Source organism: Watersipora subatra, chromosome 3 (genome assembly GCF_963576615.1).
Source record: "Watersipora subatra chromosome 3, tzWatSuba1.1, whole genome shotgun sequence".
Lineage (NCBI taxonomy): Eukaryota > Metazoa > Bryozoa > Gymnolaemata > Cheilostomatida > Watersiporidae > Watersipora > Watersipora subatra.
Genome location: NC_088710.1, coordinates 74,320,009 through 74,339,936, shown reverse-complemented (window position 1 = coordinate 74,339,936; position 19,928 = coordinate 74,320,009). Strand labels below are relative to the sequence as shown.

Genomic DNA, 19,928 nt, shown 5'->3' with positions numbered 1-19,928 from the left:
CTTGGATAGTGAGTCAACCTCGTCCTAAACCGATTCACCACTATGCCGAAGGTCATGTATTGTTGTGTGTTGTATGCGTACTGTATAAATATTTATATTATGTTGTTATATGTTTAGATATGTACAATAAAATGGGATTCTAGTTTGTATTGGTTGTTTTAGTCATGAGAGTTAAAAGTGCAGGGTGAATCAAATTTATGAAAAGGCATAAGGGGAGAACTGAATGAAAAAGGTTGGGAACCCTTGGCTTGAACGCTTTCCTCTAGCATCTACTAATCTCTTTGTATTCTTTGAGCTCACTGGTAGTTGAATGAGCCATTGACTATTCTTGTTGACAATAGAGACATCTACAACAGTATCTATTCTGAAGTGCAGGTTTACATTGCTGATCTTTATATTTATTATAAAGTCTTCGTTTCTGTTATTTGATCTGCCGGCCAGTCATAATGATTCGTTGTTAGTAATGTCTTCTTTCAAAGCAGCTGCCTGGTCTGATATCTGTTCTACACTTCCTCAGAATCTTTCTTGATATAATCTTCCTCAGTAAGAATCTCTATTGATACCTCTGCTATTTGGGGCAACTGGCTATTTGAGGTGACTGGCTATTTGGGGTAATCTTTTCTGCAGCCCCATAGAATATGTTCCATTTTTCCACATTTGTAACATACATTCTTGGGGCGATTCCTTGCGATATGTTCATTACTGTTGCATGTGTTGCACCCTGTCCTGCTATAACCTGGTGCACCTATCTCTTCTTTTTTATTTTTGATCTTTAATTTTTTTATGGTCCTCACTGTTGATTCGAATATGACATATGCTTCTGTCATGTCTTTCATTGAGATATCTGCCTTTTTCAGTAATTATGTTTTCAGGTCTTAATTCTTCAGTCCATTTATGATTATGTGGCTATCTTCCTATAAATCAAAAAGTCTATTTTTTAAAATTTTCTATCCTTTTCGAACACATATGTACGTGGGCTCCCATAATCGTGGTACTATGCTAGGCGGATGCTAGGACCTTCTAATGAGGTCATACATTTTTCGGAAAACGGAAAACCTGCGGAGGTATGCATGATTTGACTTTCAAGGAGTTGCCTGATCTGTCAAAATAAATTATTCGTCAATGATTTCCGAAGTGTGTTTGTTCGATTTGATTATGCTATGCTTAAAAATATTTAAAAATTAAATATTGTCTCAAAGCTCAAAATTTATTTAACCAATCGAAAGAATAAATCACTGGCTTAGATTGAAAAGTAAATCTCTAAGCGGATCAACTTCCGTCTTCAATGAGTGTACGACTGAGCGTATCAAGTAATTTTTGTTCATTGCCCTGCCTTGAAATAATATAATTTCAGAGGTTTTCGTTACGTTCAACTAATATTGCCATTGCACGATTTTGCAAGGTAATTAATAATTTCATCTTATTACACCGAAAGAGTTGTTATTAGTTGTTTGATGGACATGGTTAGTGTGGAGACTTTTACGTCCCGCTTATAATTACTTGGGGTTGCTTGAAGAAGGAATAAGTTTCACTGCTAGTCTTTGTTTTATTTAGGCTACCGTGAAGTCTGTAAAACATAACTTCACATAAACTAGGCGAAAATGTTACATAATACTAACTAAATAATAAAACATAAACTGGACAACCCAATAGCGTAAAATAACACACAGTATACAATATAGAAGTCATGGAACTAATGCTGGTGGTTGCCTAACCTTTCCATTAAAGGTCTTCCAAATGCCAAAATTAACTTTGTTGAAACATGTATCTTTACAGCAAATAAAATGTATTACATCAAAAATACATAAATTAAATTCACTGACCTTTGTCTCCTTTTAACAACCTTAGTTTAATAAAATTGTTCTGAAGTAAACACTGTTTCCAGTACTAAAGCTTCCAATTAACTGTCTCTGAAATCGGCTGACTTATTTGAATTTGAAGAAATATAAACTAAAGCACCAAAAGGGGTCCTCGGATTGGTCAATCTCTCTGCGAGTGCACCTGACAGTCCGATCAACGTCAGGACAGGCAGCAGGCCAACGGTAAAAACGTGGAATTCACCATCGACGCACTCAGTGACACGACGCACTCATTGACACGAAGACAGCAGGTCACATTGGGCCACCTTATTTAGTGCTTGTAGCTGTTAGATAATTAAGAGGCAGGGTGTCTTCCTGTAAAATGTTTGTTATTGGTTTCATTATTATAAGTCTCACGCTCATTAAAAAGGTCTTTAGTCTCAGTCTTTAAAAGGTTTCTACACTCCCACTTAAATTTGCAAAAAATTTACAACCAGTAAATAATAGTAATTAAAATATCAGGATAAATCAAGGCTATTGTATTATATAATGTAACACACGTAATGCAATATGTAAGCATGAAATATTCTAATTTTTACTCAGCACTCATAATTCTGATTAATTTTTGAACGGGCCTGTCTAAGGTAACTCTGGGGTGCCTAGGCTTGCCAGAGGTATCAAGGTCAGTTGTACCAGTCATGATCGAGGTCTTCCTTACCAAGCCGTCGGATCCTTGATGGACGGCCACTACTACTCCAGTTTTCCAGGAGTTCCGGGGTTCGTTATTGTCAACTATGACAACCAAGTCTCCCACTTTGATATTTTGCCGGGGTGCCTCCCACTTTGGCCGGTTCTCAATCTTTGGGAGATATTGCGCCTTCCAGGTTGTCCAAAATTCTTCCGCCATCTGCTGGGTCTTCCGGTACATGGATCTTCCATAGATCTCAGTCCCGTCAAATTGTCCAGGAGGAGGTGGTAGGTGCTGCGACTTCATAGTCAGAAGGTGATTAGCAGTGATAATTGCTTCTGTGTCACTTAGACTAGCTGTTGAGAGAGGTATGCTGTTAACAGTGGCCATAATCTCGTATAGGGCTGTTCTAAGACCTTCAGTAGTCATTCGACGGTCATACTTAGTTGTCATTCCATTGAGAATTGATCTGATAATGCGGATCTGCCGCTCCCAAATTCCGCCTTGATGGCTGGCTGTTGGGGTGTTTATTTGAAACTGTATTTTATTTGCTAGCAGATATATCTTTATTTTACTGTCTTGCATAGAGAGTAGATCTTTTTCTAACTGATTGCGCGCACCAGTGAAATTGGTACCGCCATCACTGAAAATAGTGGTGATTGGTCCCCTGACTGCTTGGATTCTCCTAAGAGCTTGTAGAAAACTGTCTGTTGACAGGTCGTCGACTACTTCGATGTGCAAAGCACGACTGTAGAGACAGGTGAAGAGTACGCCATATCTCTTCAGTTCGGTCCTTCTTTCTTTGACCAAAAAATGGCCAAAGGTGTCAATGCCTACATGAGTGAATGGTGGGCTGAGGTTGGTTCTTTCTTTTGGTAAAAGACCCATCTGCTGTTCTTCCGGTTTGGCACGATTTCTTCTGCATCGTATGCAATGGTGCACAATATTCTTGGCGAGAGTTGAGACGCCGGTCACCCAAAAACCTGCTTGACGCAGTGCTGCTATTGTAGGGTTGTGGCCCTGATGATGAGTAATCTGGTGGTAGTGAGTAACTAAGAGCTTGGCTAGTGAAGATTTGGTCAGTATGACAGGATTTATCTCTTTGTAGCTCAAGGGCGATGTGACTCTGCCTCTCATTCGCATTGTCCCTTTCTCATCAAGATATGGTGTGAATTTGAGAAGTTTGCTGTTCTTGGCAAGTTTTTTTTGTCCTTTTAGACGTTTAATGTCTTCAGGGAATAAGCGTTCCTGCTCTGCTTTGACTATACAGTCTTCTGCTTCCTGCCAGTCCCTCGCGATAAGTGTGGGTTTTTTGAAACTTTTACTCTTTAGCATGGCTTTGACAAGGGCAAGGGCTCTGACCAGTCTTTTCCATGAGCTGAACTTCTTTATTGTTTCATCCATGTTAGCTTTCACGGTGGCAACTGTGGACAGCGTTTGCTTCACTTTTTTGACCTCTACGCTATCTTGTGTGTACTTGCGGTGGTCAACGTCATCGGAAATATGCTCACTAATATCTAGCTGGCGTAAAAAGGCTGGTCCAGACCACCAGTTTGATTTATTGAGCAATGTAAGGTTGCACCCTCGTGAAGCTAGATCTGCAGGATTGAGAGATCCTGGAATGTGATGCCACTGAGCTACGTCCGTAGAACGCCGAATTTCAGCCACTCTGTTAGCGACAAACATATGATACTGTGCTTCAGTGTTGCTAATAAATCCTAGGGCAACAGTTGAGTCACTCCAGAAGTGCTCTGCATCGACTGTCAGGTCAAGCTCAACTTGAAGCTGATTCTTCAGTCTTGTCGCTTCAACCGCCGCTTGGAGTTCCAGTCTTGGTATAGTCATAGGTTTGAGCGGAGCTACTCTTGACTTTGCCATGACTAGTGCAACATGCACTTTGTCGTGTTTGTTAATCATCCGTAGATATGCACAGGCTCCGTACCCGTCTAAGGAGGCATCACAGAAGTAATGCAATTGAGTGTTTTTAACCTCTCCGAAATCCTGTGGTTTTAAGCACCTTGGGATACTGACATCTTGCAGATTTGACAGCTGTTCTTTCCAGAGAGTCCAATCTTTTGCAAGATCTTCAGACACCGCCTCATCCCAATTTTGAACTTTCTTGCAGGCACGTTGCATCAAAACCTTTCCTTTCAAAAGGAAAGGAGCAAGTAAGCCGAGAGGATCGTACACCTGTGAAACTATGGACAAGATACCCCTTTTAGTGTTTGGTTTCTCGAGCAGATTGCTGCTAAAGGTGAAGCAGTCGTCATCTGTGCGCCATTCCATTCCCAAGGTTCTCTCTGCGGGTAATTTGTCTTTGCACAAGTCCAATCCTTGAACTCCCTTAGCTATCTCTGTGGTGGGAATTGACTGCAAAAGCTCTCTACTATTACTTACGAACTTGTGTAAACGCAAGTTGGCACTTCCGCATATCTTTGTTGCATCACGGGCCAGTTGAATAGCTTCGGGAACACTAGCAACACTAGTTATTCCGTCATCAACATAAAAGTTTCTTGTTATAAACTTGCTGGCTTCAGGAAGATCGTTGGTGGCTTGCGCGGCTATTTTGCGCAGCGCAAAGGTTGCAACACCTGGCGATGAAGTTGCACCAAATAGGTGCACTGTCATTCTGTACTCTGTTACTGTTGTTAAGTTGGGGTCAACCCACAGGAACCTAAGATAATCTCTGTGCTCTGGAAGAACTTTGAAGTTGTGAAACATTTTTTCAATGTCACACGACAAGGCTACATGTTTAGTTCTGAATCTTAGAAGAATTCCGAGTAAGCTGTTTATATGATCTGGTCCGGCCAGAAGTTCGTCATTTAGACATCTGTTTAGAAACTTCACGCTTGCATCAAATACTACGCGTAGCTTCTGTTTCTTTGGGTGGTATACGCCAAAATGTGGAAGATACCACGCCTTTCCTTGTGGTGTGCAGTGATCGGGAACTTTCTCAGCATGTCCGCTTTTAATCACCTCCTCCATGAACTGAAAGTAATCTTTTTTCAGATTCGGGTCTTTTTTGAGTCTATGGATTAATTGTTCCAGTCTCTTTTTAGCTTGAGCCTTATTGTTGGGCATAGTTGGTTGATCTTTAAAGGGAAGTGGAAGAGTGATCGACCCATCTTCGGATCGCTCCATTCCATTTTCTAGTGTTTTGGTGAACTTTATGTCATTTTGGGACATCTTTCTTCGGTCATCAAGGTCATCAAACTCTGACGCCTGCGCAAGAAGTGTAGTGTGTAGTGACCTCTGGTGTTCATTATTGCCACCGCACAGGGTCCATCCCAGAACAGTTTTGAGCGCAAAGGGTTCGTTCTCTTTTCCAATTATCGTCTCATGTGGTGCTAGTAAGTGTGCGAAATCTCTGCCTATTAGGAGACCTATTGGTGCATCCAATTTGGGAGGGAAGAGTTGAGAAATTTCTTTGAAGAGAGGCATTGAGCTGGCAATTTTCGAGGTAGGAATTTGCATCCGGTTGCAGGGTATCACATCCTGTTCGTATGCTTCTATTCTGTGGTCTTGGCCATCTGGTGCTCCTTCAAAGCAATCCACCACGATCTTGTACTTGCTCAAGTGGCTAGTCTTCTTTCCATTTAGTGTTGTTACGGTAATCTGCTCCGATACACTTGGTGGCTTCAACCTTTTGGCTATGTCTTTAGCTATGTAGGTACTGTCAGAGCCGTTATCCAGTACCGCATAGGCAAGAATTTTATCTGAAGCGTTTGCAGCCGAAATATACACAGGCACAACCATGTTGAGTAGCTCTGTTGTGCCGCTACTGTCGGCAGCATTTGAGATTTTTTCTTTAGTATCAGATGGTGGCTTTTGTTCACCAACTGTCTTGGGTTCTTGCTTACCTTTGTTGACTTTTGTTTCCTCCCAGTCTTGAGCCGATTTATGGAGGCACTGTAGGTGATCTCCTTTACATTTCCTGCACTTGGCTTTGTCCTTGCACTGGGAAGTCATGTGATGTGGCTGTGCACAGCTAAAACAAAGTCTCTTCTTTTTGAAGACTTCAATTGTGTCACGATGTGACATGGCTATTAGCTTGAAACAAGAGGCTGTGTCGTGGTTGTCTTTCTCACAGTACGCGCAGTGTTTCACACTTTTGTCGGTTGTTGCTGTGGTTAGAGTAGTGTGCTGTATTGCTTTGCCTCGTCTTTTGTTGTCATCTCTAGTCTTCTCTGGGGCTCGATCATTTGCCATCAGGGGGGTGTTCTGGATCTCAGCCTGTTCATTTATTAAAGAGTGATAATCATGGAAATCAGCTTCCCTATCCTCATTCCTCTCTAACTGTCTGCTAAGATTCACCCATTTGGTTTTCATCCATCGCGGAAGTACTTTGGCTATTTTCTCTATCTCATCACTGTCGTTGAGGGCCTTCAGTTTTGGCACTGAAATCATGGCACCTTTGATCTGTGACAGGAAGTCTGCATACTTGCGTAACTGTTTGCCATCTGTCGCACCAATGTTTGGCCAATTTTCTAACTTTGTTCGCATAGCACGAGCTATACTGCTATCCTTACCATACCTTCTTCTCAGTTGCTTGCGGGCATCCTTATATGCAGCTTCTGAGTTGAGTGTAAAGTAGCCTGATATGCAGTCTTTAGCTTCTCCACTCACGTATTTTTTCAAATACCTAAGTGGCTCTTTGCCTACAAGGCCTTCAGCTTCTATATAACCTTCAAAATCAATCTCCCAGTCATTAAACTCTAGTGGGTTCCCGGTGAAAATGCTGGGTTCCAGAGCTGTGCGTTTAGTGCTTTTCATCGTTGTGACAAGGCATTGTGCAAGCTGGTGAATGGGTTCAAGGTCATTATGTGTTTTTGACTTGACATCTACATTGCCAGGGTTAGGTTCCCTCGGTTGTGGTAGGTCGACTGGACTATGCGACCTGAGCTCATCTGATTGCAACTGTTGAAGTGTGAGATCATGGATCTGCACTGCAGGCCTGCTAGAAGTGATTCGTGTGGAAGGCGGAGGTTGTGGTGAACGTGCATTGCCAGGCTCTATTCTTTTTCTTGTAGTGTCTTCTGTTATACTCGTTGTAAGGCGATTCTCAGGTTTTGTTGGTGTACTGGTAACTGAACTGTGTGAAGATTGTAATGAAAGTACTGAAATTGGTGCTAATCTCTGCCTGCTTTGCTTTCTCTCTTTGTACAGCCTCATTTTTTCCTCCAGCTGTTTCCTCATCTCTTGCATTGCTGCTTCTTCATCTTGCAGCTCTTTCTCTTCATCTTGTTGAACTTCCAATTGCTCTATTCTTTGCTGTAAGTGCTGCTCCACTGTCTTAAGCTCACTGATATGCTCAGTGTACATACTTGTAACAGTTGTATCAACTTTATTATCAGAAATAACTTGCAATTCCTCATACATAGAATCAAATTGATTACGAAACTCATTTAGCTCTGTCACATCATTTTGTAACGTTTCAATGCTAACATCAACACCATCAATGTTTTTCCTAACCATATCAATAACATTCTGGTGATCTAAGACTGTTGTGCCGATAATGTTCATTAGCTGCATAGCGTCATTGGACTTCTTTAATGCAGCCAATCTTGAAGAGCGTCTAACAGTGTTTTCACTAATTATAACGACATCTACATTATTGTCAGCATTAATTGCCTGCTGATCACTACTAGCACTATCCGAACTGTTCAGTTTTTTAGTTTCAACTCGATTTTGCAAACATGTACCTTCACTGTCAGTGTCTGAGGCGTCAGTGTCTGAGGCGTCAGTGCGCGACCCCACCGTTTCCTCGCCCAGCTCCGCATCGGCCATCCCGGCGCAGCGCCAAACACACAAGCAGCACCAGAAAACAAGTTAAGCCAATACAGGTTAATTTTTAGCGCAGGGAATAATTTTTAGATTTTGCGTAACAATTCAAAGTGTCAGCCGCTTTCAGATACTGTCAACTTTACAATAATTGAAAAAACAGATTCAAATGATGCACATTTACATAGAATAAGATCCCAGTAAAATTAAAACGGTTTGAAGCAAAAACAACGTGAACCCAACTAGTCTATCAAGTGTAATTGCCCTACGAATGAATCGTGAGAGTGTTCATAAGGTATCATCAAGGTTAACAAACAAGTTGTATGATTGCACTAATACAATCTGATAGGTTGGTGATCTGTTACTATTGATCAAGTAAAAATGCTATATATTAGCAGGCAAGAGTGTTATTGCATATAGATATGCAATCTGTTTTGGCAAATGGCCACTGAAAATTGCAAACGGCTACTTAGCTGTTGTGCTATTAACTCAGGCTTGCGGGTGTTGCAGCAGATTGGGTCCTTGTTGATCCAAGTTCTCTGCAGCCGTGCCTTTGTTTCTTGTGCTTAGGGTTGCGGTCATACAGCAATCGTCTTCTCTTGGGATAATTCTGTAGCCGTGCCTTCGCTTGCTATTCTTTACCTTCTTTTAGGAAAGACTTCACTGTGGAGACTTTTACGTCCCGCTTATAATTACTTGGGGTTGCTTGAAGAAGGAATAAGTTTCACTGCTAGTCTTTGTTTTATTTAGGCTACCGTGAAGTCTGTAAAACATAACTTCACATAAACTAGGCGAAAATGTTACATAATACTAACTAAATAATAAAACATAAACTGGACAACCCAATAGCGTAAAATAACACACAGTATACAATATAGAAGTCATGGAACTAATGCTGGTGGTTGCCTAACCTTTCCATTAAAGGTCTTCCAAATGCCAAAATTAACTTTGTTGAAACATGTATCTTTACAGCAAATAAAATGTATTACATCAAAAATACATAAATTAAATTCACTGACCTTTGTCTCCTTTTAACAACCTTAGTTTAATAAAATTGTTCTGAAGTAAACACTGTTTCCAGTACTAAAGCTTCCAATTAACTGTCTCTGAAATCGGCTGACTTATTTGAATTTGAAGAAATATAAACTAAAGCACCAAAAGGGGTCCTCGGATTGGTCAATCTCTCTGCGAGTGCACCTGACAGTCCGATCAACGTCAGGACAGGCAGCAGGCCAACGGTAAAAACGTGGAATTCACCATCGACGCACTCAGTGACACGACGCACTCATTGACACGAAGACAGCAGGTCACATTGGGCCACCTTATTTAGTGCTTGTAGCTGTTAGATAATTAAGAGGCAGGGTGTCTTCCTGTAAAATGTTTGTTATTGGTTTCATTATTATAAGTCTCACGCTCATTAAAAAGGTCTTTAGTTTCAGTCTTTAAAAGGTTTCTACAGTTAGGTCATCGGTTAAATTTTTTTCTAAAAATACCAATGAATTGTGTAACACATTTGCCTAACTAATTGGAGACAATTTTAACAGGCACTATTCGCTGATTTTATGATCAACTAGAGAAACTTCAACTTTTGTGTAGTACACTTCTCACCCTGAGTCACAGTCTATTCCCTACTTTTTGTCAACCGATGAATTAATTTCTCTTAGTCGATAAACAAGGCTACTATTACATATTTTTAGTGAATTCATGATTATATCAAAATGTAATTTTCACTAAAGTTTTTATCTGATTGAATACTTGTTTTAAAGCGTGGTGCCAAAACGTCAAACTTTAGGATCACTGTATATATGGGAATTTTTTTTCGAAGGGTTACAGATAGTCTATGGTATCAGGGATAATCCAATGTAGATTTCAAAGAGCTATCCGTCAGTAATGGTGTCATTCGTGTTGAAATGCTTTTGCTTGTTAAAAACTTCGTGTATGTGCATGTGACCCAGTGCTGTCTAAATGACCTGTTCGTGTGAAAAGAACTAGAAGTGCTTCTTTTATTCTGCAAATAACTAACTCAGCCTCTGCAAATTCCTTCAAATTGTTTGATCTTTTGAAATGACTTGATTTTTTAGGCCATAAGCATATTTTTTGGTTCTATTTTTTACATATTTAACCCTTTGGCTGTGTTAAAGCCCTTAAAAAACACCCGAAAGTCGTGTGATTTATTTTGAAAATTCAATAAAATCAGTATTCTATGAGCATGCATAGCTCAAACTGAAATTTATTTTTTTTATCAAAATATTTTGTACATAAACATTCATTTACATATGTACTACTACAAAAAAGCTACAACTATGTACAATTTTCCCTGTATGAAATGCTTGGAATCATTCCTTTCGGTAGAGTCCAGCGCTACAGCGTTGCCGTGCGAGCTACCATAACGATCACTTTTCTCTGTATATTCAAAATTTCTAAAAGTTAACATCACTTCTATCATCTGAATTATTTTTTATACTGATCAGACAAAAGATCACTAACGATCGCAGGATCAAATAACTTTTTATTTTACTGTTTTGAAAGTCAAGCCGATGTTGACTGGTTTTTCCAACTTCCATTTTTTTTCCAAGTAGTCGTGATTTCTTTAGCTTTTAGCACAAGGCAACGCCTCTCAGATAATCGTTTTATATTGTAATTCGTCGATTAATATCTTGTTGATGATATTTAAAACTTACTACCGTTCATATTCTTTGTTTGATGTTACTAGGCGAAAGCTTTATAAACGTCTACCGAAAGCGGCATAAATGTCGTTTCCCCACGTAACCGATAAATGACATTTTGTCGTTTCCCCAGCCAAAGGGTTAGGTGACTTTTTCTCCATTCTATTTGGCTAGCTCTGACTTATTGATACACATTGTTCTGCATGATCAATTTTCATTTTGCTGTAGGTCTCATTTATTTCTACACATTTTGATTTGGATATTTCAATTGCCCTTCATATTAGACAAACTGACCAATTGCTTTTCATTGATGCTCAGTCACAGGTACCAGCAGTTGGATTTGTGAAAAATGGACCTGAGGCTTGACTGGTTTACTCCCAATTAATTTAGCAAGTGAAAGTGTGCAGTTAGCAGATTGGCTTTGTATCAGACACACCCAGGACTTTCTGTCTACTTGGATGTGTCACAGGCAAAATTACTAGTTGCTTCCATGTAGATTTGTAATTAAAATATGCTTACATTTTTTAGGTACGTGCTGATGGCACATAAAAATCTGTAGCGCCAGTGATGGCAGATGATGTACGAAATGAGATTTTGGCTGCTAGTCGATCTAGAACAGGCGCTAAGGATTTGCCATCAAGCAGCAGAAGGTTTAGTCAGGTGAAGGCAGCATTTGATTTATCTCCAACGGCTGTATCACCCGAGAGAACGACGACTGACAGCTCTTCACCAAATAGGTGGGTTGGGTTGTATGCTAATATGACTGTAATTTTGTGGGCCAACTCCTCTATTTTCTCTTTTAATCTAGAGATTAGAGCAGTGTTTAAACTTTCTCCGTGTACGATCATGGTGTACTTGGCACATTGTAATTTTTTGTTGTGAACCAGTATGATATGAATACTAGAGGGTTTAGTATATCCTTGAAGGTTGACTTGCAACAAAATTCACATTACAGTTATTTGATATGAAAAGATTCACCATGTCTTACTCTGTTGTGTTGTAGGTGCGAAATATGTGGAAAGGCGATTACAAGCTCTTAAAAGCTCAAAAACGAACAGAAAATCGCAGCCACATGAGATCGCCGTAGTTTGGATTCTCTTTCCAAAACGGCTCAAATGTGATGCAGTTGTGAGAGATGGTTTCTGTTTACACTTTCATGCAACCTTATTCGTCGAAATATTTTCACAAATATACTTCACGCATTCAATAAAACCATGTCTATTGTTCGTACGCGTCTATTTTATCATCATCGTAATGTTGTCACTTTTAGCAGTGATATCCTATAACTTACCGTAAAAGTTCGTTTAATTTTTTAGCCTTATCTTGAAAGAGTACATATCATTGTCTGATAATCATGACGAGCCTTTTGGTCACTTTTGATAATCGAAAAGTGCTGCAGAAATTATTTGCGAGGTATTGGGTCACATGATCAGATTACGACTTGCCAATTAGACCAAACCGAAACAAAACTGTAAAGTAGCGAGCATCTATATTTGATACGGGGTCTTCGGTAAAACCCGAAGTGTTTGTCATAAACTAGTGCTACGATAAGTTTTATATTGAGCTTGTATTGGCTTTTCAATTCACCGGAGAACATCACGTGACAAGACGATAACCGAATTTCATGGCTACGTCATCGAAATAAAGAGATTCCATTCTTCGGCGGCTTTTCGTTTTTGAGCTTTTAAGAGCTTGTAATCACATTTCCACATATTTGGCACCTACAACACAACAGAGTAAGACATGGGAATCTTTTGATACCAAATAACTGTAATGTGAATTTTATTGCAAGTCAACCTTTAAATAATAAAAATAGCTGTAAAAAAGCACCTCAGATTCAACTTCTCACTGATGAAACAATGAGAACAAATCTTCAGCGGGCGTTTCGTATTAAGATGGCTGTTTAAAGAAAATTACTCATACCACCAAGTAAAGGTGATCAACTTTGTGTTGATTGCTGATGTTATGAAACACCAGTAAAAGCATCTGTTGAAATATGGTGTTCATGATCTGGAAACGCGAAATGGCTGTGAATTCAATTCATTAGGTTTTTTAAATACCTTTGCAGCTCTAAACATAGATATAGATGTATAGTCAAGCCTCAACGCATGAAGTTGATCTATTTGCTTCATATCTCGTGTCCATCATAATTAAGAGCAAAGCTCATACATCAATACATTATATTTCATTTAATTCCGTTATACAGCCCAAAACATTTGAGGATAATTCATTCAAATAATAAAATTCAGTAACAAGATGAATGCGTCATATAAACTTGCAAAATACTGCACATAGAAGAACTTGAAGACAGGCGAATGGAGGTGTAACCTTAACAATGTAGAACATTGTTAACATGTGTGTATTTGTGCTGGGCATGAGTACTTCTTGGCCAACGAGTTTAGACTCGTCCCCTTATGTTCGAGCTTTTCGAGTATCGGGTAGATGGTAGTGCTTGGCACGAGTACTTCTTGGCTAACGGGTTTTTCGGATATCGGGTTTGTTGACGCGGGTTTTATGTCTAAAATTTTTAAACATCAAACATATTTTGAAATTCACAATGCAATTATAATTCTATTCCCAATTTATTTATTGTTTTTTACTATTTTCTAATAACCGATATTCGTGCTCGCAGCCTTAACCTTTGCAAGTTTAAACACCAACTGTCAGTTTTCAGGCGTGGCGTAGGGTGTGTCAGAATCTCTATCGGCCAGAATTCCAGCATTCACATGGCTTTGTTTACAAAAGCTGTTTGTAAGTAACAGCGTAAATCAATCAAATTAATTTTTGCACAAGATATTAGACCAGAAACATTACTCCCATTTGTAACAGTTTTCAAATATCTTCACCTATTTCCTTCGTTTTGATAACAAACTTTATTTGAACGATATCGCGAAAAAATTGACATGACTCGTTTGTTGGTAGGCCATGAATGATTGTGATGCAAATAAAGAATTTTATAATACTAATTACAGTTTTCCAGTTTATTTTGAGTCATAAAATAATGATGAACATGTGCTCAATGGATATGATGTTATTGTAAATGTTTTTACGAGTTTTTTAAAATCGTACAAACTGTTATAGTTTTAGCCCGAGTAATGATCAAGTACTGCTTTTTCTGTTTGATGACATTTGCTGTGGTTTGCCCGACTTTTTTACTAGTGTTTTATCAAATATCATTGTATTATGAGCACGTTCAGATATGTATATATAATAAAAGTTTAACAACTTCGGATCATTGGAGAGATTGCCCAGAGTTACTGACATGCAATGACAAATAAGGCCAATGTTCAAAGGGTTAACAGGCGGGTTATTAAACAGTGTTTAGCGAACTGCAAGGCGCAATAGACCGAGTTTTCTTCCACTTTACTGGACGGATCTGTGTACCAAAACCCGAACTCGAAAGTAAAAACCCGAACCCGCAAGACCGAAATACTCAAAATCTCTATTACCCGATATTCGAGAAAAGATAAACCCGCGAGTTTTCGTACTCGTGCCCAGCACTAGTGTATACTAATTAATGAAATCATAATGTTTCAATAAACTTTGGACATCATATTTTGAAAGTGACTTCGCGTGTCAAGACAAACATATAGGCAAAGCCAGGCATAGTGTCACACACATAGGAAACATGAAAAAGTTTACAGTGACATCTTCTCTCATGATAATCTGGGGCAAGTAGATTTGTCTGGTATGGTGCGGGACGCGCGGGACATAAGTCATCTTTTCTCTAACTTTGCTATTCATTCTGAAATAGTTTTTGCTTTTATTTTATAATCAATATAGGAGTAGATTTTTAGCTCAAGTGTTTTTTTAGCAAATATAATTTTTTCTTACCATTCAGGTGAGCAAAGAATAATTTGTCCCGCGCGTCACAATTTTAGTGCATGTAGTTGCATCCTGTTCTTCCTAAGCTATCTGAGGTAAAAAATTCTTATCAACAATTCGATTTTGGGCTGCTATGCCTTAACCAAACTTGCCAAATTGCTGAAAATATGGCAAGTTTTTGTTTTATAGGCATGTGGAAATATCTGTGATGCGCAGGATATTTTTAATAATACGACGATGTTTGCCTTTGTTTGGGATTTCACTTTGGTACCCTGGCATGTGAAAGCAATGCTGGTTATTCCAAGACAAAAGAGCCAGTTTCTTTGAGAGAAATGAAAAATTGGAATTAGTTTGCGATGTTTTATAACTCAGAACATGGAGTTTGTCAAGATTACTCTACTGTTACACACACCTGGCGGGATGCCGTCAAATCGTGAGGTAGTCTTTGAACCAAATGTGTGTTTTTTAAGTATGGTTACAAAAATTACATTGCATGGCAAAGGTGCTATAGATGATATTGAAGGAAAGCATCAAACAACAGGTTCTAATGGGCGGTATACTATAAAAGGTATGTCGTAAACTTGGCAGTCATTTGCGGAAGCTGCAACAACAATAACTTCCAAATCTGCGAAACCAATAAAGATATTCTACATCTCTGAAGATATGATTACTGAAACAGCGCGGCTCTGCAAAGAATGCTGGTCCACCATGCCTCTAATTCATGACATTCAATTTTGCCATCACATAGCAATTAAAGAAGATAGTGATGTTGTTCTGATGGAATGGTGTCCTTCCCTTTGGCAGCCAATTCCACACACACAGAGTAGCAAACCTAATCAAGAGGTAACCACTGGAGATATTTCACAAACACTGATGCAGTTTTCACCACAAATGTTGGCCGCATTGGCCTATGACTCTGAAGTCAAAATTGGAGAAATTCTCACAGCAGAAGCCAATGAAAGTAGCTACCCTATAAAGTACATGCACCATGCACCCAAGAGGTTCATGTGGCCAAACCTTAACGACAAAAGAACCACCAACAGGATTTGTCTTCTTAAATCATCTCCAGTTATTGCACCATCGGGAACTATCAGGTCACTGAGATACTTTTTACTAGAAAATGAGGAAATAATAATGGAATATATGAATATGATGATTTCAAGTTTTTATGTTAAGTAAAATAATTATAATATATGCTAATTTAAAATTATTAGTTGGTTTACCACATCTATATCGATGTTGCAATATCAAATCATGACAATTTGTTGTTTAACTACTGCAAAGCGTAAAAAATTGCTGGATTTTTCGTAATGTTATTTTTGTTCCGCGCGTCACAGGTGGTTGCCTTTTTTTCAAACCTCACAGAATCATTAAATTTGGGCCTAAAAACCAAATTTAGTGATTCTCTCAGCAATTAATCTAAATAAATTTCACCCAGCCAATTTGTGTTTCACGTTTGCTTTTTTATTTTAAGTTCAGCTATTTTAAGCATGCGTTTTAGCTCATTTGAAACATATACATTAAAATTGAATTGACATGATAATTGAAGTTTAATATTCACTTAACTTCACTATTTTAACACTCTACCACAGCGTTACGTGTTATGTGCCAGGCAGACTTTGCCAAACTCTTGCTGCTTCTCAGTCCCTGACAGATATTTTCTACCATTGTCATCGCATAGTGTTTGATAAATTGACTCTCGGTGAAAGGTTTGCAATGACTTGTGATCAGCGCTTCTACCTCGTAACTAGTCTTTGTAGCATTTTCGTTTGACTCTCGAGCTCTTGTAAAGTATTGCTGCTGTGAGATTAAACTAGCCTCGAGATGTTTTTGTTTCTCGTTGCATTCCTTACCTGTGATCTTGTCATATACGTCAGCATGTTTTGTTTGGTGATGTCGCTTCACATTGAACTCTTTTAAAACAGCCACTGTCTCTTTACAAATGAGGCAGACACAGTTGTTACATATTTCAGTGACGAAACAGTCCTATTTCCACCCGTCCCTGAACCATCGGCCCTCGAAGTCAACTTTCCTCCTTTTGATTGTTGCCATTTGAGAAAATTGGGAGTTCATTCAGTCAATTATTCATATATTAACTCTTTGAATCCTGGCCGTTTTTGTCAATGCGTGTCAGTATTCCTGAGCAATCTGTCCAACGATCCTAAGTTTTAAAACTTTTATTAAATATATCTAAACGTGCTCATAATACAACGATATTTGATAAACACTAGTACAACTATACGGCAAACCAACAGCAAATGTCATCAAACAGTACTTCACCATTATTCAGGCTAAAACTATGAAAGTTCGTACAATTTTAAAAAAACTTGTAAAAACATTTACAGTAGCATCATATCCATTGAGCACTAGTTTATCATCATTTCATGACTCAAAATATACTGGAAAATTATAGTTAGTATCATGAAAATCTTTATTTGCATCACAATCATTTATTAACTATCAACAAACGAAATCATTCTAATAAAAGTTGTTATTAAAACGAAGGAAGTAGGTAAAGATATTTGAAAATGTTACAAATGGAAGTGAAATTTCTAGTCTAACATCCTGTGCAAGAATTAATTTGATTAGTTTACGCAGTTACTTAGAAACAGCTTTTGTAAACAAAGCTGTGTGAATGCCGGAACACGGGCCGTTAGGAATAGCAGCACGTAGAACTTTAGAACTTATTAATTCTGCACTCGGGTCAGACGTTATTGATTTTATGATGGAGGCTGCGGGCCGGACGAAAATTGACCACGGGCCGGCTGCATTTGCCCCACCTCCCCCCTGGGCCGGACTTTGTACATGGCTGCCCGAGAGGGTAGGGCTTTAGCAAGTTCTAGAAGGCAATGTGGATACATTAACTACCCTGAGTAGCTATTTATATATGAATTACATACATACGATGATTTGTATTTACGTAGCAGAAACTAAGCCCGCCTGCAAAAACATGATTAATCATGAAGTAAAATGAAAATGAAATAAATAAAACATGATTAACCATGAAATAAAATGAAACATAAAATGAAATAAATAAAACATGACACACAAAGAAGATAAATAATGATATACATTGTACATGCATTGTACAGTATTGTTTTTACGTACCAGTCTACATCAGTAAATTAAACACATAAAATTAAAAAAAATTAAAACAAAAACGTAATCTTATAAAACCTTTTGAGGTGTGCTTTCATCTCTAGCTGTATTGTTAGATTCTCTGTTATCGTCTGTGCTTTTCGACACTTCTCTTGAAAAAAAATCTATCCAATGAAGTCTGTTTCTGACAACTCAAAATTTCTCTAAAATAGTTTATGCACCTTTCATTAACATTGTCCATAAGACGGCCTGTGAAAACCTTTTCTGGATGTTTGTTTTCAATGAACCTAGTAAGGTTTTCATACCAACTTATAGCGTCCTTGATTTCTGCCGATGTAGGTTTTTAATAATAGTTGCAATTGTTAATTGGTTGCGACCATATTCCTTGGCAATATTAACAATACGGGCGCCTTATTCAAATTTATTTATGACCTCCAACTTTTTTGTCATGGAAATAATTTTTTTCCTTGTACGTTTGTATCGGTCTCAGATTCCATAGCTAATGTATTAAATATGGATACTTGTAGTTATATAACGTATGCTGAATAAAAGTTTATAGTAAATATGATTATAACCCTAAAAATGAATATTTGCTCTCACTAATGTACTTTTCATAAAATTTCACACGGGGAATGCTGACCTGAGAGAAATCGGTCATCGTGTCTCTTCCAAACATTGTGAAAATGTTTCCACAATAATAATACGTAATAAGCACACCGACTGCCAAATTTGACCTCAGGCGAAATTTTTCTTGAATTTGTATGGTGAAATAAAATTCGTCATGTTTAATTTCGTAAGATAAAAACATCGTATACCAGGGTAATGGTATCCTGAGGGTGCACTGTACTGAGAAAGGTCCTTTAACATTGTTGTATTACAAGGTAAGCTGACACAAGTTCACCTGGTAGTTCTGCTCATAGGTGGGAACCTTATGGTTTCTGTTTTGCCTGTTAGACTAATAACATCATTATGATTTGAACTCTTTCTAAACCCTCTTTCAACCCATTCTTACACCATAAAATTGATTGAATTTGAGATTTACATTGTCCTGTTTCTCAATGCTTATAATGCTAATAGCTTCTTTTGCGTATACCGTAAGTCCTTATGCTCAAGCCGCGCGGCTTGTCGTTAGACGCGGCTTCTGGTTCAAGGTCATAGGCCGCGGCTAAAGCCAAGTTTTTAAAACTTACGTGGGACTCAGGGCGGCTTCTCGATAAATACGGTCTCTGCTCAGTTCCACGCTATAACCATAGAGTCGCAGTCATGATACACTTTTATGTACGGCGTTTTGGCGACCTACTCGTTTATTTTCAAGGTCATGTTTATGGAATACTTTGGACTAAAGAAGAATTTATCGCTCATGTTTAACTCACCACAGTCATAGGTTATTCATTCCTGACCGGCATCTTTCCATAAACGTGAAGCCCTCTAACAGCGCAATAAAAATGTAGCTGAGACATGGCAAGTAAGTTCTTGATGCAAGGGTTTAGGAATTTTAATTCGAACTTGGAAGTAAAAGAAAATTCTTTTCACATACTGGTGTAGTCTGTTTTCTTATTTAAGAGGGCGGGGGTATAGTGAAACCCGTCTCAACACTCTCGCTCCCGAAGGGGGTCAAGGATGACAAAACCTCAGTCATTACCTGCGGTCTGTGGGCATATGCGGCTTGTTGGAGGATTATTTTTTCTTTCGTGAGTCATCTGTTTTTGAGCACAAGCCGCGCGGCTTGAGCATGAGGACTTACGGTAAATGCATATTGAATTATCCTTACCATGCAAGCTACTTCAAAGTAAAGGTAATTGAAATTAAACTTCACTTGAGTCCTACCACCTTGGGTTGAATCAAACAGATTATACATGATTATACGTGGTTATGCGTAGTTATACATGGTTATACGGGATCATTATACGTGATTATTGCTTATTGCGTGGTTATACGTGGCTTGTGCTGTTCTTTGAGGGTCCATAAGATACTAGACCAGTAAAATTGTCTATTGATAGATAGTTCTGTTGCTGAAACAGCTTGGAGCTGAGCTGGTGAAACTTTAGCTGTCACTTGTGTTTCAAGTAT

General features: G+C 38.6%; 2 protein-coding genes across 4 annotated transcripts in view; one reads left to right on the top strand and one right to left on the bottom strand.

Annotated features, from left to right (window-relative positions):
• Positions 1-1,289: 1,289 nt before the first annotated feature.
• The window catches only part of LOC137392024 (neurabin-1-like), a 54,911-nt gene continuing 36,272 nt past the window's right edge, over positions 1,290-19,928 (top strand). For all 3 annotated transcript variants that reach the window (XM_068078612.1, XM_068078611.1, XM_068078610.1), the window contains exons 1-2: positions 1,290-1,402; positions 11,463-11,671. In XM_068078612.1, the coding sequence (XP_067934713.1) occupies positions 11,502-11,671 (170 nt within the window). In that variant the 5' untranslated portion in view covers positions 1,290-1,402; positions 11,463-11,501. The remainder of the gene's footprint in view (positions 1,403-11,462; positions 11,672-19,928) is intronic.
• LOC137390982 (uncharacterized) lies at positions 2,395-8,274 on the bottom strand. The gene has a single exon (XM_068077296.1). The coding sequence runs from the start codon at positions 8,272-8,274 to the stop codon at positions 2,395-2,397; it is 5,880 nt and encodes a 1,959-aa protein (XP_067933397.1).

Excerpts from the sequence above, each read along its gene's own strand:
- LOC137390982 (XM_068077296.1), bottom strand. The coding sequence starts at position 8,274 with ATGGCCGATGCGGAGCTGGGCGAGGAAACGGTGGGGTCGCGCACTGAC.